The 23,906-nt window shown below is 42.9% G+C and overlaps 1 protein-coding gene across 1 annotated transcript in view; it reads right to left on the bottom strand.

The window, feature by feature from the left end:
* LOC147729326 (uncharacterized) overlaps window positions 1-23,906 on the bottom strand; it is a 354,664-nt gene that overhangs the window by 223,867 nt on the left and 106,891 nt on the right. The window contains exons 5-6 of the mRNA XM_086959822.1: window positions 22,557-22,594; window positions 21,404-21,428 (exon numbers count right to left, since the gene is read on the bottom strand). Coding sequence (XP_086815948.1) covers window positions 21,404-21,428; window positions 22,557-22,594 — 63 coding nt within the window. The remainder of the gene's footprint in view (window positions 1-21,403; window positions 21,429-22,556; window positions 22,595-23,906) is intronic.

The following is a 23,906-nucleotide window of genomic DNA, read 5'->3' on the forward strand; positions in this document are numbered from 1 at the left end:
ATATGAAAGCGCGCTCAGCACCAGTCAATCCTTCAAGGCAGAGCTGTCTTTATTAATGTTCCAGGTAAGTTTCATAGCTTTACGCCTTTCGGGGCTCCTGTCCCCTTGCTCACAGGCAGTTGGACATGCAAAGGGGCCGATTTCTTTAAATGAGCATTTTGCACATGTGACTTCTCCAAGCTCTTTAATTGGCTGCAATCATTAGCAGCAGAATGCTGCATGCTGGTCAAGGATGTGCGTGATGTTGTGGTAACATTCAGTTTACTTTGCTCGTAGTATTTACCTGTAGTAGGCTCAGTCCCTTTACATCAATCTGTCCATTTAATAACCCTCCAGTGGGTCCTCAACATTAAATACAGTCTTTTTCCATCGCCGGCTGGTATTCCATCCAGTGGAGACTTCGAAACACTTCCTGTGTCTCCAGGTGGCCCTCAGTCGTTAGAGGTGGCGCGCTTTCGCGGCTGGAATGCCGCCGCAGGCAAATTTTTCAAAACAAAGCATCCTCGATATGAAAGCGCGCTCAGCACCAGTCGATCCTTCAAGGCAGAGCTGTCTTTATTAATGTTCCAGGTAAGTTTCATAGCCTACGCGTTTCGGGGCTCCTGTCCCCTTGCTCACAGGCAGTTGGACATGCAAAGGGGCCGATTTCTTTAAATGAGCATTTTGCACATGTGACTTCTCCAAGCTCTTTACTTGGCTGCAATCATTAGCAGCAAAATGCTGCATGCTGGTCAAGGATGTGCGTGATGTTGTGGGAACATTCAGTTTATTTTGCTCGTAGTATTTACCTGTAGTAGGCTCAGTCCCTTTACATCAATCTGTCCATTTAATAACCCTCCAGTGGGTCCTCGACATTAAATACAGTCTTTTTCCATCGCCGGCTGGTATTCCATCCAGTGGAGACTTCGAAACACTTCCTATGTCTCCAGGTGGCCCTCAGTCATTAGAGGTGGCGCGATTTCGTGGCTGGAATGCCGCCGCAGGCACATTTTTCAAAACAAAGCATCCTCGATATGAAAGCGCGCTCAGCACCAGTCAATCCTTCAAGGCAGAGCTGTCTTTATCAATGTTCCAGGTCAGTTTCATAGCCTTACGCGTTTCGGGGCTCCTGTCCCCTTGCTCACAGGCAGTTGGACATGCAAAGGGACCGATTTCTTTAAATGAGCATTTTGCACATGTGACTTCTCCAAGCTCTTTAATTGGCTGCAATCATTAGCAGCAGAATGCTGCATGCTGGTCAAGGATGTGCGTGATGTTGTGGTAACATTCAGTTTATTTTGCTCGTAGTATTTACCTGCATCCTTGATATGAAAGCGCGCTCAGCACCAGTCAATCCTTCAAGGCAGAGCTGTCTTTATTAATGTTCCAGGTAAGTTTCATAGCCTTACTGTTGTAAATATGATGGTGATAGATGACAGGATACTTCTTGTTGATTACAGATAGATTTATTATAAGACACAGCTGAGCACACAAACCTCGCCAGCTGACCAGACCACCAACTGACACTAGTGGAATTCTACAGGTAGAAGTCAGAACATACATTGGCATTGTGGTAGACAGAGAACAAGAAAACACAAAGAAAGGACTAAGACAAAAGACAACCATATTACATGAAGAATCAATGTACAACACATCCCCCTCCTTTATAGAAAAGAAAAGAAATAAAGGAAAACACAGATTACACTACAAGAGACTGCAACGACAACCACAAAGACAAAAGAGTATCCAGAGACACAGGATGAAGAGTGAAGAGTGAGGTGAAACAAAACACTCAAACGACCAAACAACACCTACCCCATGTTGTACAATAACAAGATACACAACACCAATTAAGAACCATACCAGGTATCCAAAATATCATTACACTCCATCCCCCTCCCTCAGAGAAACCGGGTAGAAACCCTATTAACAAAGGTAGGTATAAACATAGACCCTTGGGAGAAACACAACATACCCCAAGAAAGTGATAACACAACTTTCCTTAACACCTTAGCTGCTTGCAAATATCCCTCCCCAGTGCTGCGCTGTCCATTGGAACTAGTGCTGAATGGACGTCCAATGGTCGTGCGCAGCACTGGGGAGGTAGCGCTCGTGACGACCATTGGCCGTCAGCAGCACTTAAGAGGTTAAACAGGGTACACCTCAGGATAGACAACCTGGGAACTGACATGGGCAATGACTAATAAGAGCAGCACTAACACTACTACCCATTTCAGAAAAACTAAACCAGTCAACCTGAGAACTAATATAGGTATTGATTGCTCACCAACTCCACACCCTCCAAAGTAGGCTACACCACACGACAGCACAGGATGGTTAACTTGGAGATTGACTAACTTCCAACACTATTTCTCCAAAGAAGGGTACAACACAGAGTTCAAACCCTGAAACCAAACCTACAACATGCCCTACAAAGGGTATACCATGGGTACCAACAGGCCCCACCCCCTCCCCAAAGAAGGGTACACCAATGGGTAAAAACAGCGTCATAGTAAAGTACAACAACAACTCTCAATACACTTTCCTCACTAACCCCAATAACACACAACAGGTTTCACAGGGTTCACACCCTGCAACTTATACACCAACATGCCCTACATAGGGTATACCATGGGTACCAACTGGCCCCACACCCTCCCCAAAGAAGGGTACACCATTGGGTAAAAGACACCGCCATAGGAAAGTAGAGCCACAACAGCTCTCAAAACACTTTCCTCACTGACCCCCAAAACGCTCAAAAGGTTAAACACACCAGGAAAAAAACACATAAGCTCTCCTAGATAGAGTACATCGGGGAAATGGCCCTGAAGACTAGAATGAGGCACCAGATGTCAGTGCAACCTCATAATAAAGAATACAGGAGGAGAACAGACCCATGAAACCGTCATCACATACCTGGTGTTGATCTAGTTCAAGCATTCTCATATCACAATCATGCAACATTTACTAACAAACTCGGTGACCTAACCACCAACAACACAACAAAACAGGGTGACAACAAACGTTGCACAAGGCTCACACCTTGGGATTTATACTCCAACACGCCCTACATAGAGTATACCATGGGTACCGACTGGCCCCACCCCCTCCCCAAAGAAGGGTACACCATTGGGTAAAAGACACCGCCATGGGAAAGAACAGCCACACACTTTCCACATTGACCCCCAAAATACAAGCTACAACAAACGTTGCAAAAGGTTCACACCTTGGAATTTATACTCCCAACACGCCCTACATAGAGTATACCATGGGTACCGACTGGCCCCACCCCCTCCCCAAAGAAGGGTACACCATTGGGTAAAAGACACCGCCATGGGAAAGCAGCCACACACTTTCCACATTGACCCCCAAAATACAAGCTAATGAGCTGCCTAACAACAAGACACAACAGCTCGTAGTCCTGGTTCCTCTCAGAACCTCTCTGTAACAACTCGCTGTAGCAAATCCTTAGACCTGGAAGATCTTGAAACCCTTCAGTCTCAAATTTACCTCTTGGATTCGTTCCGACACAGAATCCTCACCTTGCTTCAGTGACATGCTTCAGGACTCACAGTTCAGATTTTACTAAGTTTTGAAGTCACCATCAGTACAATTTCAGTCCCGGCCACTTGACGGTAAACTTTGTCCTCTCCTAGCTAGACACTGAAATCCATGTCTCTTTCCAGTCCCGAGGCACACATCAACCTTTCCCTGTAACTAACTTGGATTCTTCATCAATGTTGTGGACCTACAGTCCAGAGACTCACTTAGGACCTACCATCCCGAGTCTCACCAGGAACTTTTCCCCGTTGCGGATTTACTGACCAGAGACTCACCTTGGACTTACAACCACGAAGGCAAAAGAGCATATTGGGGCAAAGAGTGTAAAAGTGAAGTGTGAGGTGAGACACAACACTTAAAACAACTAATAGGCCGGAAAAAGATAGTGCACTCCCTCCAAACTGTCTTTGACCAGCAAAACAGGAAGAGAAAGTCCACTCTCTCAAAATCTGTTTCCGTCCAGCAACACATTAAGCTCTGAGTTGAAGATAGAGAGTTCAACAAACGCCTTCATGCTTTATAGATACCACATTCTTACATAAACTTAGAAGATTCCAAACGTAGGTACTCCTGAAGATTACTAAGAGCAGTATCACAAGCGATGTAAAGAAAATCATTTTCCTTCTTGAAGATTTCACTCCAAAAGATGGATTCGTCCAACCTTGCTGTAAAACTTGGAACTTTTTCCCAAGCACAGGCTTGCTGACTTTGCGTCCGTTGTGGACTTTATGTCCAAACTCCGACTTAGGACCACAGTTCCCGTTGTGGACTTTCTGTCCAGACACTCACTTGAAACTTTTGTCCCCATTGTGGACTTACCGTCCAGAGTCACACGTGGATCCTCTGTCCTCATTGTGAACTCACCGTCCCGAGTCTCACCTGGAACCTCTGTCCCCATTGTGGACTTACCGTCCAGAGTCTCACGTGGGACCGCTGTCCCCGTAACGGACCTATCGCCGAGACTCTCACCTGGAACCTCTGTCCCCATTGTGGACTTACCGTCCAGAGTCTCACGTGGGACCGCTGTCCCCGTAACTAACCGATCGCCGAGACTCTCACCTGGGACCACTGTCCCCATTATGGACTTACTGTCCAGAGACTCACATGGGACCAGGACCTTTGTCCCTGTTGTGAACTTACTATCCAGAGTCTCACTTGGGACCTCTGTCCGCGATGTAGACCTTCCGTCGAGACTCTCACCTGGGACCTTTGTCCCGGTTGTGAACATTTTGTTCATCTTGCAAACTTGACTCTACTTGCAAGACCACTGTCCATGCTCTGTTTTTTTTTTCCATACTTTGTTATCTTTTACTTTTGTCCCCTCGCTTCCTTGGCCCAGTTATGGACTAATTTCGCTCTGCTCCTTGACTTTCCGAGGATTCCGTGCACCAATAGTTATTGGACATTTGACCATAGATTCTCTGTCAAGCCAAAGTCTCCTTAATGCTTCTTTGCTATTCATAAGTACTAATTACCCAGTTGTAAGGCACTCTTTGATATTGTGAGGGACATGATATGTAGAACAACAAAATAAAATTGTTGCTTTCTCAAAGCAAAGTTCAATTTACTTTGTACCATCCACTTCGTCTCATTTCCAGATTATTCCCAGATCTCTGTTACAATAAGGGAAAAATCCACTAGGTGGCACTGTTGTTATAAGTTTTACACTGTGACTCGTATTTTATTGTCGACACTCGTGATGTTTTTACACTGCTTGAAAGATGCTCCTTTAATTTGAAAATGTGTAGAAACGTTAATGATTGCTCTTTAACTGTCCGAACAGCACAAACACTCAGCTACAACTCACAATTAGCCTCACACGAACCCTCCAGGAATGAGGAAATTAACAATATTAATAAATGAGACACTTGCCAGGAGATGTGCCGCGTGTATAGTTCACAGTTGAGAAACACCTTTGGTGGAGCGCAGTGAGCAATATAATCATATCGGACAGCAAGCAGTGAAATTGCCATGGAAACAAGGTACGGGAAAATGAAAAAAAAACAGAAAATGGCTGCATCACGTCGCGTCGTGAGTCGTGACCCCTCACGTTGCGCAGCGCGTCGATGGAGAATGATGCACCCAGGATTCTTTCAAACGCTGCAATGAGGCTGAAAACACCACGCTCCTCCACTGAGTCACAGGGAGATTCTATCACGTCATCAAAACTGAAAATGGCATGGTGAAGAGCGGATCAGCTCGAGACAGTAAGCATCCAAGCAGTGGCAACAGTCAAACTAATTTTCTTTTTTTTTAACTACGTAGCAGACTCCCTGTGGGACAACATGAATCTTGTTTTTCCCTTTCTTCGTATATGTCAGTGGATATCTCATTTTCTGGAAGCATGGGTGTCCAACATGCAAATGAATTCTCCGTTTAGGCAACAGCTTTAGACATTGAAGTAACAGGCTCTAATTAATCACATCACTCATGTTCAACAGTCTCTCTTAAATCATCAATAGCAGAAGAGAAATTCCTTGAACAAATGCCTGCAAATTACCAATTTCTTTCTTTTAAAAAGGCTTTCACAACGTTGGCAATTTGTTTTGTTCTTAAAAGGCTGCAGATGGTTGAGATGTAATTTTAAATAGCATTAGCTGTTGCATGAGACTGGATTCATAAGTCTTTAAAGCTTACAAAGCTAGTTTCTTCAGTTTTCCTAGAGCGGGTTACTTAATGGCTTTATTTCTCTACACCTTACTTTTAACTGCGGTTGGGTGGTAAGAAGTCTTTGTTTCTTATTGCGCAGTGCTGCCAGGGATAAATGATGGACTCACGGTTCTTTAGTTGCTTTAGTTTCCTTTAACTCTCCCTCATTCATGTAGTTTCATGCTTCTTTTGATAATGTTACTGGCAGCAGATAGGCGGACCGCAGTGGGTTCTTTTCGCGAAGGGTAGCTCAGGCTGTGTTAGATGGTTTCCTCTCTGGTCTGGTCAGCAGAAAACGTCGCCAAAATGTTGTAAATATGATGGTGATAGATGACAGGATACTTCTTGTTGATTACAGGTAGATTTATTATAAGACACAGCTGAGCACACAAACCTCGCCAGCTGACCAGACCACCAACTGACACTAGTGGAATTCTCCTGGTAGAAGTCAGAACATACATTGGCATTGTGGTAGACAGAGAACAAGAAAACACAAAGAAAGGACTAAGACAAAAGACAACCATATTACATGAAGAATCAATGTACAACACTTACGCTTTTCGGGGCTCCTGTCACCTTGCTCACAGGCAGTTGGACATGCAAAGGGGCCGATTTCTTTAAATGAGCATTTTGCACATGTGACTTCTCCAAGCTCTTTAATTGGCTGCAATCATTAGCAGCAGAATGCTGCATGCTGGTCAAGGATGTGCGTGATGTTGTGGTAACATTCAGTTTATTTTGCTCGTAGTATTTACCTGTAGTAGGCTCAGTCCCTTTACATCAATCTGTCCATTTAATAACCCTCGACATTAAATACAGTCTTTTTCCATCGCCGGCTGGTATTCCATCCAGTGGAGACTTCGAAACACTTCCTGTGTCTCCAGGTGGCCCTCAGCCATTAGAGGTGGCGCGCTTTAGCGGCTGGAATGCCCCAGGAGCCCCGAAACGCGTAAGGCTATGAAACTTACCTGGAAAATTAATAAAGACAGCTCTGCCTTGAAGGATTGACTGGTGCTGAGTGCGCTTTCATATCGAGGATGCTTTGTTTTGAAATATATATATATATATATACACACATGCATAAACTCACACACACATATATATATATGCACACATACCCACAAACACACACCCACACACACGCACAAACACGCACACGCACACACACACACACACACACACACACACACATATATATTGCAGAGTGGCAGTGGCAGTTAGGATTAGCATTGATAGGGATCAGAGTTTTTCCGGGTTTTCATCATTTGACTATTCTCTACAAAACCTTGCAGACCTAGTCTCCCTTCTACATTGGCAGATGATGCTTGTTCAAGGAGGGTGCAAAGATAAAAAAGTGGGTCCCAAACCCCATTTTTCAACCAATTCATTTTCCATGGAATTTTGCATCTTTTGTAGTGTGAACACGGCTGAACAGATTTACATGAAATTTGGGAGGTTTAGGCATTATACTGCACAGATTATCCTTCTGGGTACTACAGGTTAGTAGAGTAAGTATCTCTTATGAGTTATAAGGTATTTTTATTTAGTAACATCTGTTGTCATGTATCTTTTGTGGTACATTAATATGACAAGTGATTACGTGACTGGCTAATGACTGAATAGCACTTACAACGCATACATTTTCTACGCATGTCATTACAACGCAACACAAGTCATTACAATGACGTGTTGTTACATACAGTGCAACCCAAGTTGTTACTACGACTTGCTGTAGATTGGGGGCGCTGGAGTTCGGAATAGTATAATTCTCTATTCCAGCTCCAGTGTGTGCAACAGTAGGGAACGTGTTGGTTTGAAAGTCTAACAAATCCAACACCTTCTGTCCTCTACAGCAAGTCGTTGTAACGACTTGCGGTGTAATGGCATGCGATGTAATAACATGTCATTGTAACGACTTGCTTTGTAATGGCATGCGATGTATCGCATGCGTTGTTAACAATGTTTCCCCTAATGACTGCCTTTACAAAAGTTAAATGTAGCCATTTTTTTGGTACACTTTACTAGTGTTCTTCATTATTCATGCCACATTAGAAAAAAAAATGCAAACAAAAAATCTGTTGGCATGGTGAATAAACCATATACAATGAAAACCTTGTCAGATTATATGACAGAGTTGTCTAACCCCCACCCATCCACCCTTGTACTGAAGATAAATGATTATATAGCAAAGATCTCCGGGTTTAGTATGGGACCTTAACACACATAGATGGACACTCTACATCTCAATTGACGCAGTGCCCTTGACTCTGACCTCTCGATCCATGTGTGTTTTTTGGGCCTCTGTACCTATGAATATGGCCGGACAGGCAGGTGCTCGTGTCTAACCAGAAAAAATAACAAGGGACATGGTTGGTTGACCTTTTCTGTGGTGTGCCGACTAAATCCTAGGAAAGGAATAGAACATGAAAACATATGCAAATTCTATGTGAAAGTACAATGTGACACAAAGGCAAAAATTGTTTATATAGTAATATGTGCAAAGACAAATGTGGCCTACAGCATGCAAAATTAAGCTAACCTAGAGAAAACTCCAGTGGGCCATGGAGGAAACTCACAACACCCTCCCTTTGGTCAGGATAAGAGCACAAAAAGGGATACTAAATGAAATTCATATAAATAGTTCACAGGTAAACATACTCAAAGCATAGTTATAAAAATTGTCATTTACAGAAAAGAAAGTCTCAGTGTTGGAAAAATCTGTCAAATGATGGTGCTACTGAATGCTTTTTACTGTGTTGTGGTCTTTTATAGCTATACTAGCAGAATAAAGAATATTGAGCAACAATTTCCTACTCGCCAATTGAAAGTCAAAGGACTCCATAACGGAGTCCGACTCCGCTTGCGATGATTGGTCTTTTCCCCTAGTTACGAGCTTCTAAGAATAAACATGATTCCTGGTCTCACCGATGCCAAGACAGTTACTGTGCAACAGGCATCTGTGTTAAGGAAACCTACATCCTGTGGTCCATGTGCCAATGCACATGTTTCTCTGTAGGCCAATGGCTCAAACCCTGCATTATAAAGAAGTCGCAAACCCAGAGAACAGTTCTGAAAATGGGTTACTAAGAAATTCAGCAACAGCCGAAAATCCATGGTATCAGGAATCTGCAAAGCCAAGCAAATGTCAAGTGCCCATTCGCAGTAGCACCAGATAAATTGGAACACAGGTTGAACACCGGTAAACCAGGCAGGTCGAAATGTTATGGACCATTCAAGACCCAGCTCTTGTAGCAGTAACATTCAAGAGATCTTTAGCATACGCTAACGGGAGTGTAGGAGCGATGACAGTTCCAGAGCACACACAAAAGGAGCATCCATTGCGGAGAAGCAGGACCAGGATAAGAATGCTGCAAATGACGATTTACAGCAACGCTAACCCTCAGAATACACTAGAAAAATTAGAGTGGATAAAAGCCAGGAATACTCCAAAGATGGTCTGAAATTAAATAATGAGGCTGGAGCCTACAACCTTGGGAAAGTGGGTGAAGCTGGCCGTACTAGAGGCATTAAAGATAAGATGTACCAATTCCTTGAACTGCAGGGGAAAGGTTGGTGTTTTACAATAACTGTATTTCACTAGATGTTCTGACCACCTGCAATATGAAGGTATTGCAAGCATATGTGAAGGCTACTTCTTGTTGGCACAATAATACTTTGAGTCTGCTTAGCTTGTTAAAACCTGCCTTCAAGGGTGAAATCGAAGGCCACAATGAGCTATCTACAATCCCATGTGGAGGGGGAACTTAGATGTTATTGCAACAAGTGATACAATGGGAAATGGACAAAATATACAGGACTCCAGCCTGTATTCCACAACAGTCCTGATCGCTCAGCATGAGATAACTTCCATTCGAGAGCACTGTTATGAAAAGGAGAATCGGGGGAACTGGGATTCCTTTTAAATAACATGCTAAATTAGCCGCTGAAGTATTACAAGCGCTGTAGGCACTGGGTTTTGGATCTCTGGCCTTAAGGATCTCCTCCTCCCACCTGTTGAGTGTTATAGCATGGACTGAAATAGATTGGAATGAGGTACAGTGTAGTAGCATACATTTTAATTCCGTAGAGTGAAGTGACATATACTGGAGTGGCATACAGTGGCATAATGTGCATTGGAGTGGGGTAGAGTGGATTGACATAGAGTAGAGAAGCTTCGGTATTATAGCAAAGGGTGGAGTTGAGTAGAGTTTAGAATGTAGAGTGCAGTGAGGTACAGTGTAGTGGCATACAGTGGAACACTGTATACTGGAGTGACATAGAGTGGCTTCAGTGTATAGTGGATTGTCATTGAGTATAGCAGCATAAAGTGGAGTGACGTACAGTGGAGGTGCATAAAGTGCAATGGAGTACAAGGAATAGCGTATAGTGCAGTGGTATACACTGAAGTGGTGTGCAGTAGAGTGGCGATAGCATAGAGTGGAATAGAGTGCTGTGTCGTAAAGTGGAGTTGCATATAGTGGTATAGCACAGAGTGGAGTAGTGTAGAGTGGAAGGTCGTACAGTGTCTTCGTGTACATTGGAGTGTCATAAAATGAAGTGAAGTAGGGTGGAATAGAGTATATTGTGGTAGCATAGAGTGGAGGTGGGTAGAGAGGAGTGGTGTACTGTGAATTAGCATAGAGTGGAGTAGCATACAGTAGAGTAGAATAGAATGGAATAGAATAGAATGTTCGCGCTCTACAAATCTCAAAAATAAATAAATAAATAAATGGAGTGACGTAGAATGTGATGGCTTAGAGTGGAGTGGCACAGAGTTTAGTGGGGTAGAATGTGGTAATTGAAACAGACGTAGCAAGAAAGTGTGTTAATGGATGTAGAAGTAATATGGCAGGGAAATTGTTTTTTTTGTTTAAATGTCAATTTTTGGTACTCTGTGCGAATAGTGTTTGGTGTGTTAAAGTTCTGATTTTTAAAATACTTTGTAATATATATTGTGCCGCGGTATACCACTGTTAGTTTGCTGTCTACTAGGGTACATACGCATGATAAGTCAGAAAGGCAGCAGCAAATGGCTGTGTTTACCAAACGTAAAAGGCAGCCTATTCCGTTTTCAGCACATTTTGTCTGCTTTCTGTGTTTTATTGCGTTCGGAATTAGGGTCTTAGATCTAGGTAAGTAATAGGTTTTATTGTTGTTCCCTACACATTACCACTTTAATAAAGTGCTCAGAGGTGGAAAATGTGCTTATAAGTTTCTATATATTTTTACAGAAGTTTAGGGAGAACTAGACTTTTTTCAAAAACATTTCCAAAAACATTTTTTGAGTAGTTCTGTCATTTATAGGTATTACCTCAGTAATCTGTAAACTGTTTATAGAAGAGTTAATAATGGAAAATACAACTTAGCACCCTATATTTGTAAAATATAGGGTACGACAGTATATTTTTACGTTTTAAACATATTTATTTATTATGTATTTATTTTGGTACCAAATTACTCCTGATGCAGTACTGAGGAACTCTTTACAGTTTTCCAAAATATATCTAACCTTATAAATATTTTTCTCTACCCATTACCACTTTAATAGAGTGGTAATAGGTAGTGAAAAAATATCAGCACTTACATACATCTAAGGGCGAATCGCAGTGGAGCACAATAGTTTAAATAAAGATTGTAAACTTCCATTGTGTCTCGTGTTTATCTTATTGTGGACAACTACGACTGAGAGAGTGAAAAGGTGTGTCCTGCAAACCTTGCCACATATCCTGCTTACCGTCTCCTTGTGCTTTGAGGGGGGAAACGCTGCTGTCTTGCGGCAGCCGCCGCATCTAACCACGGACTCGCCAGCCTCACGTAGTAAGGAACTGCATTTCCCAGAGGCCTGTGGTGGTGCTAGTAGATCGCGTCATCACTCGGCGCCAGGAGGCGCATTTAAGCGACGCAGGCCCCCCATCCGCGCCCGTCGTAGCCAGGAGGAGGCTGGGCCACACCTCTAACATCTGCACCTGTACCTGGACTATAAGTAAGCGGGACTTTTGTTGTTGTGTTTGACTTAGACTAAGTGTTGGCAGGGTTGCAGAGGATAAGCTTTTTGTGGTGGGGTGGTGAATATCCTATAGGAGAGGGCTCATGGCTGCAAAACGGAAGCCTGATAGACGGAAAGTAGAGGGTGGGGTGGTGGGTACTTTGGATGCCTTTTTGAGTAGAGCTGAATCGGTACTCCAGCACAAGATACAGCTCACGGAAAAAAGGCTTTCATTGGGTGCCTATGCTGCACAAAAAAGATCGTCCATGGGAGCAATAAGTGAGGTAAAGTCACCCGTGGTAGCCGTAACTTCTGATAGCCACCCAATAGTAGATCCACCTGATCACAGACATGGGGGGTATTGCTGAGCAGCACCACAGTATATCTCAGGAGTGTCTGGAATTGACCCCGGAGAGTTCGTTGTTGGATACATCTGTACATGATACTGCACTTGGACCAATGACGGTCCCCACCACATATTTTTGACACTATGGTTCTACCCACTCCCCATACTGAGAACACTTCCCATATTGATAAAGGGGAAGCTCTAGGCCAATGAGACCGTCCAGAGAAAGTATTGGAGCTGCAGGTGGTGTGGGGGAACCTTTAGCAAAACGAACAAGGGGCAGTCTCGCAAAATAAAGATAAAGGGAGAGGCAATCATCAGAAAGATAAATTATCGAAGCCTTTTCAATCTGGGACGGCTTATCCTGCAAACATGACGGATCATCAAGGTGTGGGGGCCAATCAGGCATATTGGGAACGGATAGAAACGCTAATGCTAACAATCCTTGCACCCTTCTGGACTAAATTAGGGTAACTTGAGGAGAAAGTTGCCCGTCTGGCAAAATCTGCAGAAGGGAAGAAAGATACAAATGTGGGGGTGGTAGCCTTTTAATTACTCAGCCAGGTGGCTCAGATTCAGGCATAACCATGGCGAATCATTTAACCCATCCTGTTGTAGATAGCATAAATGGTACAAATCATGCATTAACTCCTTCGACCCAAGTAGAGAGGAATGAAATGATGTGGCAGAGCAGGCTAGTTGGTATTTCTCAGCAGGGGCGTGGGCGGCAGACACAACCACTTTTTACAAGTGTTATTGATTCACAACCACAGAATAATCTTGCTGGGCCATTGAACGATCCATCACTGGGGCCTGGGGGAGGCAAAACTACAATACATAATCTAGCAGGAAATGTATTGTTAAAACATTCGCAGGATGTTATAGATTTACCACCAGCCGCAAGTCCCCTTGTTGTAGTTTTGGCAAATGTCCCACCTCTAAGATCGGACCGACATGAATCATGGTTGCAGTTAAAAAATAAAACTGTGGATTGGTTGGCCAAACACAAAGGGTTTAGGCCATCATTGGCTAATAACATCCTGATGGTGCGTAGAGTTGCATGGCTTGGGAGATCTCAGAAAAAGATAGGGGGGGACTGTGTTATTGTAAATTTTCAAAGCCCTAGAGTGGCACAATTGATCCTCGAAGCACAAGACCATTTTTCCCCCATTACCTCCATTGTTGCTCTACCATTGGGGTATTTTTAGTGGCCTCCTTTGAGATCACATGGGGAGTTTGTCCCGCCCATTGTTGTATTGAATAGATTCGAGGCCCTGTCCAACCTAGATGAACAGGGTTGACTACAAGTAGGTAATACACATACAGAGGCACCCCCTACAGAGAGTACAAAACCTGCAGAGGAACTCTATCTATCATCGCCTGACCATGCACCGGTGATCCCACTTTGTAATACATCTCCAGTCTCTATCCCACCAATAGAAACGGAACGTAATGAAGTGGGCCGGTTTGAAACTGGATCTGAAATAAAAATTCTGTCATGGAATATAGCCGGCTTGCGTGCAAAAATGGGGGATACAAATTGGGAGTCATTACTTCGAAAGCACCATATTATTGCACTTCAGGAAACTTGGGATTCACATGATTTATACCATCTGGACGGGTATTGGTCTTTTGGGAAAAATGCTGTGCCATCGTCTATGGGGAGATTGAGGGGGGACTTTTGATATTGATTAGCCTTAAATTGCATTACAGGCCCAAGCTGATAGCGACGTATACCCCTAATATCTTAGCGGTTCAACTTTTAGGCGAAAATCTACCTGGTCTATTAGTGGTGAATTTTTACAATTCTTATACTAGAGTAGATGATGTGGAGCATCTGAGATCTCTAACTACCTTCCTTAACGATTATGAGGCCACAAATGATGATCCTTACCAATTGTTAATCCTTGGTGATTTCAATACTCCCATGTCTATCCTATTGTATGCAAGGTATTGAAGAGGAACACGGACCCCAGGGGACAACTCATTTTGAACACACGAAGTGCGGGTCCTATCTAGAGAGTTTTTTATGTGCTTTTAATTTATTCTGCCCGGAAAAAGTAGACACTTCTCCTACAGTCCCGACCTACACAGGACAGCGACATGGAAGCATTATTGACTATATTTTAGTATCATGCCCATTGATTGAACTGCTGGGCACATTTTGTGTCACGTGTAGTTGTTTGAGTGACCATAATCCTCTCACCCTGATATTTCTTATCTGGGCTTTTGAAATGGGGAATAAGCAAGTCCTCATCTCAAATTCTATAATTGCCACCAAGGACCCAGCTCGGAGATTAAAATGGGATGCAACTACATCAGATAATTTTCTTGAAAATGTATATAGAGGGCTACCAGAGGATTTTAGTATATGCTCAAACCCGGATTCTGACCCAGTCGAAATGTTAGGTGCCTTTGATCGCATCACGAAGCAGGTAGCTACCAATCTGACACTACGCTGCAAATCAAGGCCCAAAAAATATAAAAATTGGTTCGACTCAGCATGCACTACTGCGCATACTGCACTTCTAGGGGTTTTAAAGGTTCGTATAAGGGATGTAAACATGGTCAAGCAGGCTAGAAAAGCCTATAAATCTGCAGTTAAAAAAAGAAAATTACAGCTAAAAGAAACGGCTTGGGAAGAACTGAGCCAAGCAAGCGTCCTGTCTAACAGTTCCAGATTCTGGAAGGTGGTTAATAGCCCAATGTTCAGTGAATCATCTAATTCAGTTATGGACTGTCTCATTCCCCCAGAAAAATAGGTTGAACATTTTAGTGGCATAAATATTGAAGTGAGTCAGTAGGCCCGAACTGTTCAAGGGATTAAAATATAGGACTTAAGTGTGTGTTTTACAGAGGAGGAAGTGACTGAGGCGATCATGTCGACAGCAAAGGGTAAAGTGCCAGGCCCAGATGGCGTACCAACAGATCTTTATAGGGCCGACCCCAGTGTCTTGTTTTTAATGCCGCGACCAAGGTCGGCTTCCCCAAGTCCTGGGCCAAAGCTGTCATAATTCCAATTTTAAAAAGGGTGCAAAAGATGATCTGTCCTGTTATAGACAGCGGCCTTGGTTCTATTGGACCTGAGTGCGGCGTTTGATACTGTGTCGCACACTACGATGCTGACTCGCCTTACTGAAATTGGAGTTGAGGGATTGGCTCATAAGTGGCTATGCTCATTTTTAAAAGATAGAAGCTTCCAAGTACACTGTCCCCCTTTCAAATCTACCCCCCGATGGCTAAAGCACGGGGTTCCACAGGGCTCGAGTCTGATCCCTACCTTATTCAACCTTGCACGAATTGTGGAATCATACGGGGTGGATATTGTTTCATACGCCGACGATACACAATTAATGATTACCTAGCCTAAAGCCAGGTCAAGGTGGCAGACAACTTTTCCACCTGTCTTATGGCTTTAGCCGACGGGATGAATAAAAACTGCCTGCGCCTTAATGGGAATAAGACCGAGGTACTGGTGATCGGGAGAGCACCCTCTATCTGGTCATCGGCCTGGTGGCCGTCTGAGTTGGGACCTACACCTACCCCTTCAGTGATGGTATAGAATTTAGGCGTCCTTTTGGACACTAACCTTTCCTTTGGACAGGACAGCACATTGGAAGGCTGTCAGGTAAATGCTATGGCATTTTAAAAACCTTACGTAAAGTCCTTGACCTTCTTCCCGTCAACTCTAGGAAAATGTTAATACATGCCCTAGTCACCCCCCATCTGGACTACGGGAATTCCCTGCTCATTGGCCTGAACAAGAAAGGGATTCAACAGCTCCAATGTGTTCAAAATGCGGCTGCCCGACTTGTCCTGAATCTGTCTAGAAGGACAACAGGGAAACCGGCCTTGTCGACCCTTCATTGGCTTCCCATACGGGAACGCATTTTGTTCAAAACAATGTGCATTACACACCGCATCGCTCAAGGAAGAGGTCCTATTTATCTACAAAAACTGTTGACCAGTCACTGCCCCATACGCTATTTGAGATCGCTGGGAAGCATGCAGTTCCAGGTCCCCCGCATCCATAAAGCGCGAATGGGAGGTCGCTCATTTAGGTACCTTGCCTGCAAACGGTGGAACGAACTTCCCATTGAACTCCGTATGGAACCGTCGGAAGTAAGGTTCCGCCTCAAACTCAAAACACACCTCTTCCCGAGAGTCTAATTCTTGTAAGCGGGGTCTCTCTACCTCCTCGTGTTACCGAGCTACCGAAGTCATGCTCTCTTGGTGTACTGTATCCATAGCGCGGGGACACACTGATATAGTGTAACCAGGCGCTTTATAAATGATTTTATTATTATTATTATAGGCCGATCTCTCTTCTGGACTCTGCAGCTAAGATAATGGGGAAGGCCGTACTTACCCGCCTAACAGATTGGTTGGACAATAACAGCATTTTATCGCACCTGCAGTATGGGTTTAGGAAGGGAAAGGCCAGGACGGGACAATGCCTTAATTTACATCTAGTTATAGGGAAGTACACAGTTGCTAAGCGGGGGGATATCCATTTAGCCTTTATGGATTTATCCACCGCTTTCGACCTTGTAAACAGACAAAAACTCTGGGCGTCCTTTCACTGCATTGGGCTTGATCCAGGGTTGATTTCCTTTTTGGCAGCCATTCATGAAAATACATTGGCGGCCGTTCGCTATGATGAAAACGGAAGTTTAACTGAGGAATGGCTAGTGAAACGAGGAGTACGACAGGGGTGCATACTAGCACCCCTGCTGTTTACGCTCTATATTAAAAAAATGGGTGCCGCATTGATCTCTTCTAGCAAGGACATCCCTAGGGCGGGTTTCAAAATGATTCCGGCATTATTGTATGCAGACAATGCTGTTTTGGTGGCCAGAACGTCGCAGGGGTTGCAATCACTTTTAGATAGTTTTCTTGATTTTATGGATTCTCTAGATTTGATCACTAACCTTAAGAAATCACATTCCATGACTATTGGAAAGGGACGAGCTACAAGTTTTATTGTAAGGGTACTGAACTTACAAAAGTCCCTACCTTCCCATATCTAGGAGTACTTTTTGATGAAAACCGATCATGGGTTATGCAGCGTGCTCTCAAAAAGAATACTTTAGTTAGAGCATCTGGGTCACTACTAGGATTTGCAAAGAGGATAGGTTCTAAACCGCTTCCGGCACTCATGAAGATTTACTACGCTAAGTGTCTCCCATGGTCACATATGGGAGCGACATATGGGGTTATGTGGAGACAGGTGATATACAGAAAGCAGAAAATGATTTCTTTCGTAGGCTATCGCTCCCAGCCTCCACTCCTATTTATAACCTTCATGAGGACCTAGGCGCCGGATATGTCTCAGACCAGACAGCTGTTGCCCCATTACTATGCTGGCTAAGAATTTGGGCACAGCCACCACCGAACCTGAATCAGTTGATCATCCAGGATTGTATGTCTTTAATAGAGGATCTGATATTCCTTGGATTTGCTATGTTAAGACTCAACTGGATTTAATGGGCTGTCCTGAGTTATTTTCCAATCCTGGAGCTCTTAGTAAGGCAGCTATTAGAGACCGAAGACCCAGTTCATAAATAGGGTAATATCAGATAGAGAGGAGGCGGAACTAGTAAAACCTTTGGTGAGGATTTTTTCTATGTTGTTTGAGTAGGAAAATACAGCCATACCTAACCTACATAAACAAACCCTATCACCTGTTTGTGGTAACTAGGTTCAAGTATAATATGCTCCCCTGGCTGCTTTTTTTTCAGAGCAGAATACTCTTCATATGATTTTTTTCTGTGATTTCTTTGTAACATTACGCAGGAATTTTATTTTGCCATTGTTAAGGGGGGCTAATTTTGTGCTAGTTAGGCCAGCATTAGCTTACCTGCAAATGCTTGGCTCCCCGGTCGTGTGTTTTGGGGTTGCGAGTTACATTACTGGGGCAATTAGGCGAAGAAACAGACTCCAATTTTAGTACCGTTTCTCTTCTTCCTTTTTAAGTTTTTATGAAAAATTAGATTTTTAAATTTGCGTGCTTTTGTATGTGACAAACTGTTTAATGTATTTATTTAGAAGCCAAGGGTGTTTGTGGTTGGGGGCGCACAGATGGTTGGTCTTTTTACTACGATTGATGTTCTGAAATTCGTAGCATTTATAACGCATAATATATAATAGGTAGTCGTGATGTGATTTGTGCTTTGATGGTTTTAAATTTTAACCGAATAAAGACATTTTGACTTTGTGTGTTCTGTTATCAAGAGTGTTGTGTTCTGGGGTGGAAATTCACTTGTCTCTCTGGTACGACTAGGGGAGCTACTGAGGCACTATAGCTAGACACACTCTAAAAGGCAATTCTAGGCTAAAGAAATCCTAGATGCTGAAAATTCATATCTTGCTTTGTGGAATAAAAGTTGTGCATTCATGAGGCCACACATTCTGTTAATACCCCTGCCAAAGAGCTGGCTACCTCTTTATCTTACTACTTCAATTACAAGACAAGAAATATGAAAGAAGACTTGGAACCTTTCAGAATTACCATTGGCAATTACATAAAGATTCTACCCTTAAACCCCAGTAGTGTCTCCTTCTGCAATTCTATCTTGAGGAAGTCATGTCTTGGGTTAATGACTAATGGTAAACCGACCGAGTTGCCACTTAATCCTACCTCAGACAAAAGATATGAGACACATAATCGAACCAGCAGTAGCGTGAATCATCCACTGTTTCCTCAGGTTTGAAAATAAATAATAAATATAACACAGATTACTTTCACTTCTGCATGTTATAGAAGATAAGCAGCATATTACATAACACGCCGGTTACTAAGCACAGTCTCAAACAACATAGCGCAAAATAAAGAAAATATATATATGTAAACAGAAATACATATTAATTTAGCAAACAAATAGCATGTTAGTAAAAGAAATGCGTAATTGTGAATAACGTCCTCATTGAGATTTTCTAGAAAAGGAGCCTTTTGAAGGAAAAATAATAGGAAAGAGGTTTTTGGATATCAAGTGTGGTTACATCATATTGAATCCAAAGCAGGAAAAGCATAGTGTGTACTTTCCGTATGTACTTTCTACTCTTGTCTCAGTATGAATGTCAAAGTGCATTCGTGCCAGAGAATATTTTAAATGTGGAAGAAAGGCATCAGCGCTTGACAGAAACCAGACCTTGTTTACCATGCTCAACTAGCAGTACAGCCCTCCATCTATGTCCACTTGGCTGCTTTGTGAGGCAGGCCCAAGCTGAAGTCCCAAGAGTGACTGGAAGGGAGGTGAGAGGGAGAGCAGCAGGAGTGGAGGAGGAGGAGAGAAGGACAGACAGGAGAATGAAAGCATACCAGCGCTGAAATGGCACAGCGCTGATAGAAACTAAGAGATCATAGAAACAGCTCATTTCTGCTGTTCTCTCTGGAGACCAGAGCCAGTCCACGGCTCGGGCAGCTTTGAGGAGCAGGCCAGGCACAAACAGCAGTGTCCTCTGCTCTGAGGCAGGCTGCAGCTGGAACCTGCTGACTGATTGGGAGGGGGAATTAGAGCACAGAAAGTAGGATGGAAGAGCTGGGAATTACACAACAATTAAAGTGAAAACAGTCAGGTAGCGCCCTTAAAATGGGTACAGCGCTGATAAAGTAAGTTAATAATTATTAAAACATGCAAGGTGAGGGGCAGGAGGGAAGTGCAGGGAACAGAGCAGGCGCTCTCCAAATGCTCTGATGAGCAGGACACAAATCCTCTTTGTAAACTAGGAAGCAAAAAGTGTGCCTGGAACAGTGGGTTGGAGACTCTTGTTTACAGAAATAGTGTGGCAGACCGTAAATGAAACTTACTGAGTAACAACACATGTAAAAGGGCCAGTCCTCATGGGAGGTAACAATAGAAGACAGTGAGGTACTACCGAGGGACTAATAAGCCAATTAACAAATGAAAAGCCTAAATTTATAAAGGACAGTGACAGCGGCCAATTTAAAAGATGGTCTGAGAGAGGGCCGAGCTACAAGTCATACCTCAATACAGCATGTCTCAAAGAGACAACACAAGCGCATTTATGTGAGACCAAATTTTGACGTGAGCTGAAGAAGCTGTAACTAAAAAATTGAATAATAATAGTCCTGCTGCTTAGCAGACAGATATAGCAACAGTTAATACCCTCAACATGCTACCTACACAATGACAAATATATGTCAATTTTCAATACAAATGCTGAAGAAAAACAATCCTCTATACATTTGACATTTTAGACATTTTGAAGCAGCATGGAAAACCGCTGGCAAATATATGTCGGATTTGCAACTCGCGAGATGAAACTTTGTAATTTATCCTCTGTTGATGTCTGGAGCTGCTTAAGCATCGCAGGAAATACCTATCAATATATATATTTTAAGTTTGAAGTAATAAGAGCAATATCTGTTGCCACTCTCTTTTGTTTCAAGGGTGCCAACCAAAACATGGTGGTCATGTGTTGAGATGCTTGAAGCTGATTCTTAGGTTGTGGGAAAGTAAACAAAAAGAGGATCTATAGGTGCAAAACCGATTCTCCACCATAGAGGTCCACCTCTTGTTGCTCGCACTGACGGTATTGACTGACTGGTGCTTTATTTATTGTGTTGCTTGTTTTTATACTTGATTTATTGATTGATTGATGGTTTATTTATTGCATTATACATGGTTCTGGAAACTTGCATAATTAAACATAGCTTGACATTCTGATGCTCTTCATCTAGAGCTGGATAGCAGGATCTAGGCAGAGACAATCACATTACATGCAGGTCTCTAAAACATGATCCGTTAGTGCATGTGGCCTACAGAATCCTATAAACATGAGACTAAGCAGCAGCAAGCATAACACAATCAAAGCAAAACCAGCAAAAGGCGCAGCAGAGTCAAAGTAAATGGACCTACCTTCTTCTGAAGAGTCCAAAAAGCCCTACACAGATAATGGACAAAAGGTGTACATTAGCAGTAGCAACCACCTAACACCTACTATATTTCAGGAATCTCCACAATGCTGATACTGTGGCTTTAGAATAACTTGACTGGCCATCCTACCATCCTTCAGAAGAGCCCTGACATTTAACCATTTGAGAAGCCCTTTGGCTCCCCCCACCCTCCATTACCACATGGGAGGCTGGATCAAACCCAAATAACTGCCACTAGAAACCCACAAAACCCTGTCATCAAGTACAAAACTCATTATCATTATATCGTCTACTGGGAATGTTACCAAGGAGAAACAGAGGAACGAGTGTGAACGCAGAGGGCCTTTACAGTGGCATGGAAGTCCAAGATAACTTGCAGTATCCTGAAGATGTACCCTGTTCTGGTTCACTAGTCATCATATCAATGAGATAAAACAAACATAGATTATATATATTTATATGGTAACTTTGATGCCGTACAGATGGGTGCCTACTGTCATCTGCAGGACAAAAATTGACTTTTGCTTGCCAGAAAAACACTACTCACTTGTAATAACCTATTACAAGCGAGTCAGTTTCTTAGGACTGTAACATAAGTAGAGAATAATACAGGACAGTGTATACGCCTATAATTCTCTCCCAGTGATTATATGTGACATGCTGCCATAGCTATGCCTCTTGTGTTGTCACTCATCCCATAGACCCCTCAGCCTGAATAGCCTACCCAGTGTAACCTTCACTTATCCATCCATCCCTCCTGTAACATTCTACTGTTGCACTCTATGCCATGCCTACATTGGATGCTCAGCTGCCTTTTAGGGACTTCACATCACAATTGAAAAAAGAAAATAAAAGCTGGCAGGTGCTAGGAGCAGTAGCTTCAACACTTATGTAGGGAAGAACAGATGTGGGGTTTTGTCTACTAAATGAGAGTGGGGCATCCTTTGTCTTAGAGTCATAGAGGGGGTCACCAATAGCAAAAGTAAAGAGGCCTTCTCTGTTGACATAAAACATTCTTCAAGTGTTGGAGTCTGTGTGACGAGGAGGGATGTGCAGTGCCCTTGAATAATCGGCTGTAGTGCAAACTGCAACACAGTATTGTGATGTGAGGCTTGTGATCCATATTGGCTTCTTACCTTGTTATCTGGGGCAGGAGTTTTGTTAGCTTCAGGAACTGTATTAAAAAAAGAAATTGTTACAGTTCTGAGTATTGCACTTTCAGCCATCACATTACAGCTATTTCCACATGTATATTGTTTTAAGATTATTTACACTCTGGAGGTAGTACAAACACGCACCTATGTACATTTGACTTCAAACTGCGCACATTTCATTTTGCACCAACTATTCCCAGTGCATCTGCGCTTGCTTCAATAATATGAGCGACATTCTTAAATTGGAAGGCTCTATAGTAAGCCAAAAGGTCAGGGCTAGCTATACCACCTCGGTTTGTCCTCTGGCATAGCTTTCTCCACGTTATCTTAACTCCTTTAGAGGCCCAAATAAGGGCATTAATTTCACTTTGAATCTTTTTTAACCATTGGAACTTAAACTCCAATGGGATGACCTCAGAATTCTTGTTAGATCACACACAGTGTTACTCTTCCAACTGGAAAGTTGCAACTGATGATGACCACTGTCTTTACAAGTTTGGACATCCAAAATCTTTTAAAAAGTCAAATTAAAGGTACTGGGATCAGCGTACAAACTATGATAGGAGAGAAGAAGAGCATGGAAGATTCCTTACTATAGCTGTTTAGCACCAAAATGGAGTTCACCTGGAACCCCTGACTGTCTAACAGACTCCCTAGCAGGCCCACTGAAAAAAGCAGGAATAACGAAATGGGGAGGACTTTTTGAGTGTGGTAACCTACAAAGTTGGGTCTTATTGTCGGAAATAACCAACGGGGAAATAGGTTTAAATACTATAAGCTTGTGAGCTGGTCAAAGGAACAAGAGAAAAATGTTGAATCTACTAGAAATGTGGAGGAAGACATACAAAAAAATCCAGCCTGAAAAGAAGTATCAAGATGGTACTCGTATCTGACTCAGAAAGAAGAAGATGAATTTACTACGCCGGGTGACATTTAGAAGAAAATCATTCCGGCTCAAGACTTGCAACAGCAATGGCAAGTATCCTGTACATTTTTATGGTGTATTATTGTTTCTGCACCCCTTAGGAAAAGCCATCTTTTTGATTTACACAGGTCCTACTGGACGCCTGAAGTTATCTAAATGAATACTGAGGTGACGAAAATGTGTCCAAAATATGGTGAGCCAAAAGCGAACGATATTCATATGTTGCACCTGTGTGCTCATCTTTATACATTCTGGGAGGAAGTTGGTAAGATTATTGATAAGGTTCTAGGAACAGACATTAGGTAAGCACCTTTACTGTTATTTTTGGCATTTTAGGACAGTAATGAATCTACTAATATATTAACCCCTTCGCTGCTCATGACGAGCTCATCTCGTCATGAGGCACG

Source organism: Lissotriton vulgaris, chromosome 2_2, assembly GCF_964263255.1.
Source record: "Lissotriton vulgaris chromosome 2_2, aLisVul1.2, whole genome shotgun sequence".
NCBI lineage: Eukaryota > Metazoa > Chordata > Amphibia > Caudata > Salamandridae > Lissotriton > Lissotriton vulgaris.